The sequence below is a fragment of the Fusarium coffeatum genome (assembly GCF_003316985.1).
Source record: "Fusarium coffeatum strain FIESC_28 chromosome Unknown BRIP53273_contig_271, whole genome shotgun sequence".
NCBI lineage: Eukaryota > Fungi > Ascomycota > Sordariomycetes > Hypocreales > Nectriaceae > Fusarium > Fusarium coffeatum.
Genome location: NW_022158062.1, coordinates 66,583 through 80,951, shown reverse-complemented (window position 1 = coordinate 80,951; position 14,369 = coordinate 66,583). Strand labels below are relative to the sequence as shown.

Below are 14,369 nucleotides of genomic sequence, written 5' to 3'. Positions count from 1 at the left end.
AGCGGAGAACTTCATGTTGAAGGTTTGGAAAATTGTTTGTCTCGAAAAGAGAGTATTGAAAAGTAGAGCTGAGGATGTTGTTGAGTGAGTGAGTTGAGAGTGAGTGATGAGGAAAGTTGAGTGAGGATGGAGGATGGATGGGTTTATATATTCGTTTCTGTCCATATAAAACTGCCAGTGAAGTTGTCAAGACAGCTCAAATGCATGAAGCTAAATTCTAGACTCTGACTCCAACCTCACAGCTGAACATCCTGGAACCTCAAAGAGCCCATCATCGTGAGGTTTCGACGCCAGAGTCGAATCTCCTCAGCTGAATATGAAGCTATCGAACTCTCTTAGAGCCTCGATGACACCGTGAACGCCGATATGATGCAGAGGTAAGCCCATATCGAAGCCTCAAAACTCCACATCTTAGTAGAAATCGTGAGATAGTTGGAGGAGCATAACTTGAGGCTGAATCCAGACCTGGTCTGAGACGATAGTCCGATGGGCTGGACCCATACAGTTGGGTCAACAGGCCGATAGTCCGAAAGTTTCAGAAGTAAGACAGAGAGGTTGGGCTGGACACAGGGAAGAAAGCGGCCTATCGGTTGGCCGATACTGGAGACATGCCTAGACTCTAACCTTAAGCTTACCTTCATGGTTGAGCGCCTTTCGGAGACACGGTAATGCCGGTCTGGACTGCATAGTCGAGACGAGATGAGCGTGAAGAAGTGAAGCAATGACTACATGTGTGTTGGGCATGCATGGTGAAGTGGGGAGCTCAGTGAGACAGTCTGACTCCGCGGCGTTTCGGGCTGAGTTTACATGCAGGGATGCAGGGGCATGAGAAACTAAAAATTTTCTGCCTCTCTCAGGGATATGGAAAGCAGGAGTTAAGACTTGCCTGGAGAGATATCTTTACATGACAGCTACCGTGAAGAGTCTTGAACATAATATCATTCTTGACAGAATCCTCAATGAATGAGACTTACACAATAGAGGCACGAAGACAGATCCATCGTTTGTTCCTTCCATCGTACAACTACAGCTAGCTCTCCATAGACCCTGGAAAAGCAGGGGTCTTCGCCCGTTATCCCCGGATTTGATGACCCTTGTGGGCCAACTCATGCTCTAGGCCAAAGCCAAGAAAGCCGTTGGTACCAACAAACAAACAAGTCTCTGATGTGGGGAAAGACCGGAGACTAGATCGAGTCAAGTCAGAGCTGAAATAACCGACAAGGGTAGGGAGAAACGATGTGAGAATCATATGAAGTTAGACAGCCACAGCAAGCGCATATAGTAGTCAAAAAGGGCAATTAGCTACAATTCTACCAGACAAACAACTTACCGAAGTTCCAAAATTCAAAGTTGGATGGTTGAATGCTCTGTAGCTTCCCAAAGACCGTTAGTTAGTTCCCGATGGCTTCAATATTGCACTATTGCTGCAAGCGCTTTGACCTCACTCTATACGAAGGGGCTCGACTCCAACAAACTTAAGCACAGACAGAGACCCCTGTCTCACTTCCGTCATACTCAGTCATACCCAGCTCGAGGCTTTCCAATAGATCCAAATTATCACCTCAGCCTTAAGCCTCATGTAACGCTCCAATGCAGGGTCCAAAGTCGGTCTACACAAATATCGGCCTATGTCTCGCTCTACCCGACTCATTCACAACCATCACCATCGGTTTAGCTTCTCTTGCCTCGCTCCGCTCACACTCTCTTTCTGTCTTTGGAGAACAACACTCCTCTATTCAGCTACCCACTCGTCTTAGACTAGCAATCTTTACACATCTTCATCATGCAACTTTCCACTCTTTTCCTCAGCATCGCCATGCTCCAAGGCGCTATCGCGACTCCCGTCGTTGAATCAGCTGCCGAAGTTGAGACTCGCGATCTTGCGCCCAGAGCTCCTGCTCTCGGAGATCTTCCCTGGCCCAAGTTGCCAACACTAAAGAGTAAGGTGATCTAGAGAATCTCAAAATCTTCCATTCTAACAGGTCAGAAGGGGCCAAGAAGGGTGGCAAGGGAGGCAGCGACTGCGCTTCTTCAGATCCCCCAGAGAACCAGCAAACCACCGCCTGTTCCTCTGGAACGCAGTTCTGCTGCACTACTGACGGCTCTGGCAGTAAGTATCTCATTTTATACTTCTTTCACGACTATCTTAACACATTTTAGCTCAAACATGCTCAAACTCTGAGGTTTGTAACGCAAAGATCATTTGCTGCAACAACAACAACGGCGTAAGTTCGAAATCTCTCATCGCCCATCCGTTCTCATGGTTTCTTACGACCTCTCTAGTTCCAAATGTGCATCGGTGAGATTGACTTTAACGCGCCTGTCACTATCAATATCAACATCTACAAGGGCGGAAAGGGCAAGGGTGGTGGTAAGGGCAAGTCCTACAAGGCTTAGAGTTAGACAGAGCTTAACCTTTGGAACACTGTGCCTGTGCTGATTTCTTTTCACAATCCTTATGTATGGATTTAAATTGGAGATGGGGTGGTAAATATGTATATGCTAGTAACGTACCTGCTCAACTTGAAGGACAGCAAGTCCCTCCTTACCACATCATACCATCAGTCGTTCCATAATTCCAGTTGACTTCGACAATAACGTGTTGGTCCCAGTGCAAAGTGGTGAGGTCTCTGGACTCTGGCAGACGTTGTTGAAGGGCTCCGCAACATGATGTGAGCTGATGGAGTTGGGTGGGCTAGGGACTGCCAATTCTTACCAGCTGTCATAGCTATCCGAATTGGGATAGGAGATCCGCCCTGCGATCCCCAACATTGCCTTCAGCTTTCCAGATCTGCAGTCAGTGTTGTCAGTATCAACTAACTAGCTAGAGCCTCACCTGAACCGTGCATCCTTAGCGGTCTTCTCCATCCGTTGTGAGCCAAGAGGCTAGCATCGCACGCGAATCTTAGCCTAGTGTGGCTGGTATCAACATGGAAGCTGGAGATCGTCAACTAGCTCTCTGTCAATCGCTACGCGTAGACCTGACTTGCTGTAATCATCATACCGTTTTGCGGATACCTGACTATCACAGTCAATGGTTTGGCGAACCTGAGCGAAGTCTGGTCTCCAGCTAGAACTTCACGACTCTCGGTTCTTGGCAGCCACCTCACCCGATTTCACGGCTCTCAGACCCGTGATCATAAAAAAGGCTGAAACTAGTACCTGAACAGGCTGATTTTCTGGTCTCAGATTGGATTGAGGCTACTGTGGCGGGAACAACGAGAGACTGACCCCTGTCAGCTTTAAATCCAATAGCCACCTGTCTAAATTTAGTCACTAGCGGCAGACGACTTGTGAACGGTGATTTCCTGTTGAGGATCTTCTGTGATGTTTGAGGGATAGCTCAGTGAGGGGAAACCCCGCAAACACAAGAGGATCTCTACCACATATTCACATTCCGTAAGAAGCTGATCATTTCAACCACCTTCTTTATTCCAAGGCTTTGTTGGTTGTTTTTAGCGGTCTGTTAACTCCACCGCTACTGAAAAACTCAAGTGATTTGTGCATAACGCGGCAGGTATGCATAAGTCGAGAAACGTGGCCGGCTGCCAACTGAAGCTCTCACGCCTCACACTTCGGAGCCGACAGTCCGGAATGTTCTCTGCATAAAAAAAAGGCAAGAGAGTTTTTTCTTTGACATAATTGCCGGATTTCCCGTTTGTTTTGTTTGTTTGTTTGTTGGGTGGCAAGTGATACAAAGTTTGACTACTGCAAAGCCCACCAATGGGGTGATTGATAGACTCAATAGTCCAGTCCAATAGTCCCAGGCACGCATATGATAGTCTCTTCGTTTACTTGCGAATAAGAAAGGATGGAGAAAACACGAGCCTTGGATTGCCACTTGCAGGTGGGCTGCCGGAATGATTCGCGATTCGTTCAATTGAACTATTTCCCCGGAGTGACTATCGTATATCACATCTACTGGTCTCAAAGCCCACTTGGCAAATGCCGGGGTAATTGATTCTAGCCAAAACACTGTCCCAAATGCCCGGTCCAAGGGTCCAGAATGGTCTGATCAATACTGCAGAGCACTGTTATCAGATCCTGGATCCTGGATCCGGGGGCGGTGGACCGACACCGGTGAGAAAATGAGTCCACAAGTCGGACTGTCGGACTGAGAACATGTCCGATGTACCGTTTTGCCCTTGAGTGCGTTATGCCTTTCCGTACGGCTGGAGATGGAGGCTACGAGGCTTGAAGGAGTGAGGAGAAAGTGACGGAAACTTCTCCAGCCAGTGTCATGCTGTGTAAGACTTTGAATTGACGGAGAAGGCTGAGGTCGAGTGTAAAGCGTGTCCCTCACTGGTGACAACCCGTGGCAGTACCTCTGGCATGCCCACTCTTGCTGTACTACCGGCTTCTCACGATACCACGCAACTTTGAGGTGTACAGTTAACAAATCGTATGTTTGAGAACGGATAGCCCCTTGGCCTGTACTTTGCAGTGACACGGCGCCGTAGCATTGCTTGCATGGATGCCGTAACTTGTGTGGGGGATGACTCGAACCTACGGAGTAAACACAGGTCCCACCATCTGAAAACCTCCAGGGTAGTTTATTAAGAACAACGATAACGGTTGTTGAGCACTAAAATGTACTGCTTAAGTAGACTGGTCGTAGTATTGTTATCAAGCTTTTCAACGGCAAGTCTGCAATGATTGAGGGTAAACATGGCTCGATTTGTAGGAACATCGTTGGCAATATTCGTGAAAGACATGAAGCATTTGATATTCTACATGTTTAGTACAAACTCCGTGATTTTGACAAGTCAGGTTGATTTCCAGACCAATATTAAATTACAATAAGTCCAAGTACAGAATATCGGGATTCTGTGTATAAACTCCCACTTCACCCATGAACATCAATTCGTTTCATTTTAATTCATCTTCATATCTATATCCCAGTCATAATGCCAGAGTAACTAACGAATATCTTAGCTTTTGTCCTCTGCTGCCGGTCCTCTATGAACAGCGCCACTTTCCTTCAGCTTCTCCAATACCTGCGGGCTAACAGACCTCCCAAACGTCTCTCTCACGTCCTCAACAAGTTCTTCGGGCCTCTCAATGGACGCAAAATGTCCACCACTAGTGTGAATCTTTTCAAATACAACAGGACCCAGTGTCCTTCCCCAAGTCTTGGGAACAAACACAATATCCTTGGGAAAGTATGAAAGACCCAGCTGAACACCAGGAATCCAGTCATTGACCTTCTTCGTCAACTCCTGGTCCGCATGCCGGCTCTCGTAGTAGATCCTCGCACTAGCTGCTGGACCCGCTTTGGAGAACTGGTACAGCGAAACCCACGTGAGAATTTCATCGTCGGTCCATTTGTAGTCATCAGTCCAGTCATGCAGCTTCTCGTAAATCCAGGCTAGCAGGGCCACTGGAGAGTCGGCCAGGCCAAAACCGATAGTGGATGGCTTGGTGCTCATGATCAAATTATAGGCAAGGCCTTCGTTAAAGAAGTTCTTCATTTGCTCAATACCCTTTTTCTCTTGTGCTGTGAAGGGGAAGAGCCAGAAGCGGAGGAATTGCCAGGGCGTTTTCAAGGGGTTGGGAGGGCTGACCGCTGGGATCATGTTCATGTGAGAGGCTAGACAGTGTTCGGGATACTGAGCTCCGATCATTCGCGTGATTATATAACCCCAATCGCCTCCTTGTGTGACTTGGAAATAATTAGTTTTGTGTTTTTGAAAAGGAATTGCTAGCTTACCATATTTATCATACCCCAATTTCAACATGAGCTTGTGCATGGTCTCGCCATATCGCGGGATGCCAAAGCCACGCTTCGATACACCATCAGAGAAGCAATGATTTGGCAGGGATGGTGCAATAACATGGAACGAAGGTCCATCTTTGGGTTCAGTCAACAGAGGAAGCAACTTGAAAACCTCTGCAAAGCTCCCAGGCCCTATATCAGATGTAAGCTTCACGTTCAGCTACAAAGCCGCTGATAATCTACTCACAACCATGGAAAAAGAGCAGAGGAATACTATCAGCTTTGCTACTCCTCTGATGCAAGAAGTGAATCTCAAGATCCCCAAATCCATCCACAGCAACGTTGGTTGTGAACTGAGGATATTGGTTCAACTTGGCTTCTTGGGCCCGCCAGTCGAATCCATCTTTCCAGTACGCAGCAAGACGCTTCACGTCGCTAAGACCTGCGCCGTAGGTCCAGTCATCAGAGACTTCGTCTTCTGCGGGGAACCTCGCACTTTCGAGTTTGTTTTTCAAAAGCTGAATTTCCGATTCTGGAACATTGATTTTGTATGGTTTGATATTGTCTGCCATTGTGGATGGGCGCAATATGATAAGGCTAACAAACGAGAGGTATCGGTGAAGCTATCACGAGTGTCCCACAGGCTATTTTAAGTGTCTTGTTCGATCAAAGGCATCCCTTAAACTATCGGCATTTACGGAAAGACCGTCATGGTGCTCTGTTGACGTCGTCAATTTCACTACCCCTGCCTTCTTCCTATTCTAAGCGGGCACCACAGGACTCTAACTAGTGTCAGCCAACCTGAGTCAAAGCGATCGAATCCTTCAACAGTTTCAGTCTCCAGCGGCGGACATCCGCCGAAACCCTGTATCAGAAGCTGGGAATAGAGCGATATGAAGGATCTGAGCGTTGCCTATCCGGACAACACACGAGTTGCCGGAACCGAAAGTCGTAAGGCTAACCGATGCACATGTACGGTGGGTAGCATTGTAACGAGGGATTCAAATTTTCCCTCAACTGGAGAAGCAATCGCCAAAAAGGAGTCTTTAGTTACGTAGGTTGTGCAAGGGGCTGGCTTTTGTATCAGAATCCTTCCATGAAGATGAAAGGGCCTTTTCACGTCATGATAGAAAGATCCCAAGGCCCTTCTAGCCCAGTTGAGAAACCAATATGTCTGTATGGGCCGATTCTATTCCTTTGCAGATCAATCCTTCGAAAAGTGGATGTCGGCCTTTAGATAACCATCAGGGGCCCAGTATTTGGCCAAGATTATCTCTGTCCACTGAAAATCGGTAGGATTATGAGATAATTGGGCCAGGTTTCAGGACAGAACCACTGAACCACAAGCCTGATGAGCCTTGCCACAAGGAAAGGAAGGACTTACGGCTGTCAGGGAAGGGGATTGACTTGACCGTTGGGGTGACATCCATCCATCCGCAGATCAACTGAAGTCCCACAAGCAGGAATGAGAAACATGATGGACTCTCGAGTCAGAGGTGGTGCTAAGACATGGCAATGGCGATTGGATATTTTAGGGTATGGTTAGTGGAGGTGGACTAGGTGGTACGGAAGGATCAGACACAAGGTTTCGGTATTTCACGATATTCCCCATAGGGCGAATTTCCCGCAAGGTCGCCGATCATAAGCGGCGAATGTTGCCCTGTTCTTTAGTTAACTTCTCCACCGGGGCATGTGTCCTATCTTGACATGGATCCAGCGCCTCTGAGATGCAGAATCCTTACGGCTGTCCCCGCGGAAGATATACCTCTCTATCGACACGGCACCACCACCTCAAAATGACAGTTTTCCCTGGCCAAGATAAAGAAAGCTTGGCCTTGTTACATTGTCATCCTGGTGGATACTGACCTGCCTGCAGCGTGGGGTTGAGGATGACAATCCTTGCTGGCGGTTAGACCCCTGTTAGCTTTTCTCACGCCCATGGACTTACACCCTCTGACGGAATGCTTAGTATCAGATCTCTGGGCGTAAGAACGACTTGTATTACGGGATACGTGAGAAGGCAAAGAGAAGACACAAGGTCAAAGACATAAAAGCAGCAAAAACGTACGACAAGAAGCGGAAATACTCATCTTCATACTATCCACTTCAATTTGTTTACCCCAGCACCATGGACTTTACATACCGCTACTCATTTGAGCCTACAGATTACGACACTGACGGTCTGTGTGATGGTGTTCCAGTACGTATGCACAAGGGTGCAGACCTGGATGAAGTTGCCATCTTCAAAGCCCAGTACGACTGGGAGAAGCATGTTGGTCCAAAGTTGCCCTTTCGAGGTGCTTTAGGTCCTAGACACAACTTTATCTGTCTTACGCTACCTGAGTGTCTGCCTGAGAGGTTAGAGATTGTGTCTTATGCCAATGAGTTTGCTTTCCTTCACGATGGTGAGTTGGTAGTGATCTTGGATGCTTTTCGTTACTGACTCAGACAGATATCACTGATGTTGAGTCAGCTGAAACGGTAAGTCTGAGACCCTTTCTTCTTAGTTAATAGCTAGTCTAACTATGCACAGGTTGCTGCTGAGAATGATGAGTTCCTTGATGCCCTTCAACAGGGTGTTCGAGAAGGCGACATCGAGAGTCGTGCTTCTGGAAAGCGTCATCTTCAAGCTTGGATCTTCAAACAGATGGCTGCCATTGATCGTGAGCGAGCCATAGCAGCCATGAACGCTTGGGCCACTTTCATCAACACAGGTGCTGGATGCGCCCACGACACAAACTTCAAGTCGCTCGATGACTATCTCCACTATAGATCTACAGATGTCGGCTACATGTAAGTCATCCAGCTCACCCAAGTTAATATTTACTAACAAGCAACAGGTTCTGGCATGCTCTCATCATCTTTGGTTGTGCCATCACTATACCCGAGCATGAGGTTGAGCTCTGCCACAAACTTGCTCTCCCAGCCATCATGTCAGTCACTCTGACAAATGACATCTGGTCATACGGTAAGGAGGCAGAAGCGGCAGAGAAGTCCGGTAAGCCTGGCGACTTTGTCAATGCTCTTGTTGTCTTGATGAGGGAACACAACTGTTCTATCGAAGAGGCCGAGCGCCTCTGTAGAGCACGAAACAAGACCGAAGTAGCAAAGTGTCTCCAGATCACGAAGGAGACACGTGAGCGAACCGATGTTTCTCAAGATCTCAAGGACTATCTGTACCACATGCTGTTTGGTGTCAGTGGAAACGCTATCTGGAGCACTCAGTGCCGAAGATACCACATGGATGCACCCTACAATGAGCGACAGCAGGCCAGACTCAACCAGAAGAAGGAGGAGCTTTCTTCAACGTATGACCCTATTCAGGCTTTTAAGGAGGCGATGCAGGAGTCTACTCGGCCTGAGATTCATAGGCTGCCTACTCCTGACAGTCCTGCTAAGGAGAGCTTTGCTGTTCGGCCTCTAGTCAATGGTACTGGGGAGTTTGACGGCAACGGCTACGTCAATGGTCACGAGTCCAACGGACTTCCCAAGCCTGTTGTCAATGGGCACTCTGATGCTGAGGAGCGTCCCGCCTTTGAGAGGAAGGGCTCTACTAAGCGTGCTACCTCAGCGGATGACATTGATTGGACGGCACACAAGAAGGTGGACCATGGCAATGGTCACAAGAAGACTCTGTCAGATCTCATGCTACAAGACCTGCCTCCCATGGAAGATGATGTAAGTTCATACTGCCTGCGTTTCGCACATTGCTAATCAGATCCAGGTTGTCATGGAACCATACCGATATCTCTGCTCCCTTCCCTCAAAGGGTGTTAGAAACAAGACTATTGATGCTCTTAACTTCTGGCTCAAGGTCCCTGCCGAGAGAGCAAACACCATTAAGTCCATCACCGAGAGCCTCCATGGCTCATCACTCATGTAAGTCATCCACCTTACTGAATCATCTTTACTTACTGAGATTTTCAGGCTTGATGATATCGAGGACCACTCTCAGTTAAGACGTGGCAAACCTTCAGCGCACGCCGTCTTTGGCGAGGCTCAAACCATCAATTCTGCTACCTTCCAGTATATCCAATCTGTTAGTCTGATCAGCAAGCTTCAGAGCCCCAAGGCTTTGGGTATCTTCGTTGGTAAATCATCATTGAGCCAGGGTTTACTGCCGAAGCTAACGACTGCACAGATGAGATTCGACAACTCTTCATTGGCCAGGCTTACGAGCTTCAGTGGACTTCCAACATGATTTGTCCATCTTTGGAGGAGTACCTCCAAATGGTAGACGGAAGTAAGTGATGTTCACGATTACTTTGCAGTCAGTTTGCTAACTCTGGTAGAAACCGGTGGTCTATTCCGCCTCCTTACACGCCTTATGGCCGCCGAGTCCACAACCGAGCAAGATGTCGACTTTAGCCGTCTTTGTCAGCTCTTTGGCCGCTACTTTCAGATTCGCGATGACTACGCCAATCTCAAACTCGCCGACGTAAGTCTACCTTCCATTACCATCCAATCTCTACTAACAATCATAGTACACCCAGCAAAAAGGCTTCTGCGAAGACCTTGACGAGGGAAAATTCTCTCTACCGCTCATCATCGCCTTCAACGAACAGAACAAAGCTCCCAAGGCCGTTGCTCAACTCCGCGGTCTGTTGATGCAGCGCTGCGTGAACGGAGGACTTACCTTTGAGCAGAAGGTCCTAGCGCTGAGTCTTATCGATGAGGCTGGTGGTATTGAGGGTACAGAGAAGGTTTTGCATTCTCTTTATGGTGAGATGGAGGCTGAGTTGGAGAGATTAGCTGGAGTCTTTGGCGAGGAGAATTGCCAGCTTGAACTCATTCTTGAGATGTTGCGCATAGATTAGTCAGTTGCCATATTATATACGGGAAATTGAAATTGGATCATGTTCAGAATCAACTACTACGTGTTCCACGGGTTATGTGTGAAATTCCTAGGCTCTACTGCGATGAAGCAATAACCTGTCCAGCTGTAAACAAATGATGCTGCTATTAGGATGAAAAGCTTTGTATCTACATGTGTCATTCTGAGTTGCATATCTCATTCAAGAAGGTTATGTTAAAGTAACAAAGGATAAAACATTGAAACCTTCATCCTCTTGTTCTTTCACGCCATGGTATCACTTACAATTATTGTGTGATTTGTTATAAATTTCAAGTCCCATCTAAAACAAGGCTTTGCTCTATAAAATCTACTCTACGAGCTATGAATTCTATAGAAAACTTATTATCAACCTACAATTTGATCTTGCTTGATATCTACTGATGGAGATAATTAATCTTATTTCAGATGAAGGCAAGATTCATTCTCCTAACCTATAGCTCCGATCTTTCATGGCATTCGTTTGTTACTCCCGGCTCTGCGGCGCTACGGTGAGCACGAAACGATTGATCGGGCATTCAATAACTCCGCACTCTTATGTCAGATTGATCAGTCTACGCGCGTCCAGCCAGATAGTTCTTTGACCCGTCGCCATGTCAAAGTTTCTGTCTCTCGCCGCGAGCCAATAAGGTTCGATTCTATACGAGGCCCAGTCACGCAAGATGTCAAGGTGCAAGTAATCCATAAATCAAGGATTGCCATGATCTTTCTTGGAGAAATGGAGATCATACGAATTGCCTATAGTGGTAGAGTGGTATCGTCTAGTTGCCCTTGCATACTGACAAGGGGGGTGTGAAGGTCGACGCAAAACTGCAAGCTTATCTTAGACATCCACTTCCCCTGCTACGGCACGGTCCGTGGACGCGGTCAGCTTAGCAAACCAACTCCGCCTCTTATTTTTGTAGTTCGTAAAGGGTGTCATGGAGCGATGGAATATCCACACCAAGATCTTGGTATTAGCTTATGGTCATTATGGGAATCTCGGCACTGGGCATTGCCAGTAGACGGCCCGTAAAGCCATGTACTTGTCGTCTATTTCCCAACCCCTCCCCCATGACCAAATAACATACGACTCCTGTCTCCGCTAAAGGATCTGGATGTACTTCGCCTGCCGGGATAAGGATTGTCGTTTCTCCACCCATAACCCGCCTTGTAATCATGTGGCCAATCTTTTCTGACGAGCATGTACTTCGCAAGGTCCCCCCACGTGCTTACTCTTGTGTCACCGTTAAGATGCATCTTGGACACCATCCTTCAGAAAAATCTTCCGAATTGAGGGTGTGCTGCCAAGGTACTGTAGTTGACGAACCAGGGGTAGAATCCTTCCAGGAACCCTCCGGCAGTTATCCACATCTTACGCTAAGTGAGAGAAACCTTCCGCTCCGGCATTGAACCTTCTGTCACGATGATTGTGTACGCACCGTCCTAGGATTGATGGAGTGAGCTTTGTGTCAAGAAACTTCAACGGACGGGCGCGTAGGAACAATGACGAAATGAGGATTCGACAAAGAGGAGGTGGCGTTTTACGTCTGTTCCTTCTCGGCAAATCATGGAGGCAGATAATCTGTAATCCCGCTGACATGTTTTCGTAATAGTATCCAAGATCAAAGGTGACGTACCAAAAGGCTTCATAGGAGCCCTTCCTATACCCTGAGATTCCTCAAGACAAACTCAATTTAACTTCTTTCTCATACTCAACCGTTACTCTACTTTGCAGACAGTATGGAGAGGCTCAAGATGGACAGTCTCAATATCAACATCAACGATTGGTTCGAGCGAGATCTTCCCAAGACTCCAGATTGGAAGCTCTTCGCTCTTGCCAGTCTTGCCTTTGTTGCTCTGCGCTTTACTTGCACTGTCATCTACCGTCTCTACATCTCTCCTCTTTCCAAGTTCCCTGGGCCTAAGATCGCTGCTGCTACTCATCTCTATGAGTCATACTATGACTTTTGGAAGAAGGGACAGTACTACAAGGTCATTCAGCGCATGCACGAAGTCTACGGTATGTTGAATTTGTAGTTTTCTTTGGTCAAGCTAATGTGTTAGGTCCAATTGTTCGCGTTACTCCTGATGAACTGTCCATCAATGACCCAGACTTTTACGACACTGTTTATGTCAATGGCAACGTCCGTCGTACCGAGTCCTTCGGCCACTCTTTCGGTGGTGGACTTGGTATCGAAGGTGAGTTCCTACTCCCAACACCCTCAGACCTCCTCTAACTTGATAGATACCTTCTTTGCCTCTCAAGACCATGACCTCCACCGCAAGCGAAGAAAGCCAATTGAGCCTTACTTCTCTCGTAACGGTGTGCTGAAGCTGGAACAGCTCATCAATGAGCGAGTTGAGAAGCTGTTCAATAAGTTTCATGAGCTTTCTGGTACTGGTGTCGTCGCTCGTCTTGACTATGCCTTTGAGGCTTTCACTGGCGACGTTATGCAGCACATTTGCATCGAAAAGCCTGAGTCGCTACTAAACAGTGATGACTTTTCTTCTGAGTGGTATGAAGCATCTGGGAATATTCTTGAGATGTGCTGATCCATTTTCAGGTTCGAGATGCTTCGAAATGTTTCTCTGTCGGTACCGCTTATGGGCATGATCCCATGGCTTGTTCAGTAAGTTGAATCGCTTTCAATCCATACAGTCACTAACCGCCGTTCACAGCATACTCAAGTTCATCCCCGAGCGTCTCATTATTTGGCTCGCCCCAGAAGCCGCCCACTTCCAAAATTTCCGAATCGTAAGTGTTCTTTCATCTCCATTCCTCCAGGCGCTAACCATCTACAGCAAGCTGGTCGTCAAATTGAGCAAGCCAAGCAGGAGAAATTTGACAATGATCGCAAGGGTGTCGCTATCGTCGGTGGCAAGCCCACTCTCTTCCGCTTCCTCGTTCACGAGAGCGGTCTTGCACCTGAAGATCTCAGCACTGAAAGACTCCAGAAGGAAGCGATGGTTCTTCTAGGCGGTGGTACAACCACTACTGCGCGCACGGCTACCATGACTTGCTTCTGGATGCTCAGCATGCCCGAGAAGGGTCAGCGTCTCCGTGATGAGCTTAAAGACATCATGGCTGAGTATCCCAAGAAGAAGCCTTCTTTAACTGAACTTGAGAAACTTCCTTATCTGGGAGCTGTTATCCAGGAGAGCTTGAGGTATGCCCACCCCACAGACAGGGTTACCCCTGCTTAGCGTGCTGACACTTCCTCTTTCAGAATGGCGTATGGATCCATGCGACGTCTTCCTCGCACCTCGCCCGATCAAGCTCTGCAGTTCAAAGAATGGGTGATCCCTCCTGGCGTAAGTGACACATTCAAATGGGGGCGAACCAACAAGTTCAGCCTCACGATTGATAAGCTCACGTGCTAATGCTTTTTCCAACTACAGACTCCCGTTGGCATGAACGCTTATTATCTGCACACTGATCCCAATGCTTTCCCTGAGCCAATGGAGTATAAACCTGAGCGCTGGCTTGGTGAGGTTACACCTGCCATGAAGCGCAGTTTCGTCCCTTTCTCTCGAGGTTCGCGACGCTGCCCCGGCTCCAGGTATGTCTCACCACCATTTTTAGTATGCGAATGAATGCTAATCCGTGCACAGTTTGGCTCTTGCCGATCTTCACTTTGTCCTTGCGGCATTGTTCGGACCAACCGGTCCCAAGTTTGAGCTTTTTGAGTCGGACAGGTCTGACGTGGATGCTATTCACGACTATCTGATGCCGCTTCCTCGGCTGGACTCTAAGGGTGTCCGGGTCACCGTTCGATAGATAGGAAATGACTGAATTTATGCTTCGTGGGAGAAGATTGA

General features: G+C 47.7%; 4 protein-coding genes across 4 annotated transcripts; 3 read left to right on the top strand and 1 right to left on the bottom strand.

Annotated features, from left to right (window-relative positions):
- Window positions 1-1,783: 1,783 nt before the first annotated feature.
- Window positions 1,784-2,397, top strand: FIESC28_09857 (uncharacterized protein; the record flags this gene model as incomplete). The annotated part of the gene is made up of 4 exons (XM_031163992.1): window positions 1,784-1,940; window positions 1,988-2,110; window positions 2,161-2,225; window positions 2,284-2,397. 4 exons carry the CDS (start codon window positions 1,784-1,786, stop codon window positions 2,395-2,397), a joined length of 459 nt encoding a protein of 152 aa, XP_031011977.1.
- Window positions 2,398-4,931: 2,534 nt separating this feature from the next.
- FIESC28_09856 (uncharacterized protein) lies at window positions 4,932-6,288 on the bottom strand (the record flags this gene model as incomplete). The annotated part of the gene is made up of 3 exons (XM_031163991.1): window positions 4,932-5,662; window positions 5,711-5,908; window positions 5,964-6,288. The coding sequence occupies 3 exons, from the start codon at window positions 6,286-6,288 to the stop codon at window positions 4,932-4,934; spliced, it is 1,254 nt and encodes a 417-aa protein (XP_031011976.1).
- Window positions 6,289-7,844: 1,556 nt separating this feature from the next.
- FIESC28_09855 (uncharacterized protein) lies at window positions 7,845-10,533 on the top strand (the record flags this gene model as incomplete). The annotated part of the gene is made up of 9 exons (XM_031163990.1): window positions 7,845-8,121; window positions 8,169-8,197; window positions 8,250-8,509; window positions 8,557-9,394; window positions 9,441-9,595; window positions 9,644-9,807; window positions 9,858-9,959; window positions 10,009-10,154; window positions 10,201-10,533. 9 exons carry the CDS (start codon window positions 7,845-7,847, stop codon window positions 10,531-10,533), a joined length of 2,304 nt encoding a protein of 767 aa, XP_031011975.1.
- Window positions 10,534-12,290: 1,757 nt separating this feature from the next.
- Window positions 12,291-14,328, top strand: FIESC28_09854 (uncharacterized protein; the record flags this gene model as incomplete). Its single annotated transcript, XM_031163989.1, has 9 exons — window positions 12,291-12,570; window positions 12,615-12,749; window positions 12,796-13,066; window positions 13,115-13,180; window positions 13,230-13,305; window positions 13,353-13,717; window positions 13,778-13,862; window positions 13,950-14,110; window positions 14,163-14,328. 9 exons carry the CDS (start codon window positions 12,291-12,293, stop codon window positions 14,326-14,328), a joined length of 1,605 nt encoding a protein of 534 aa, XP_031011974.1.
- Between the last annotated feature and the right edge of the window lie 41 nt (window positions 14,329-14,369).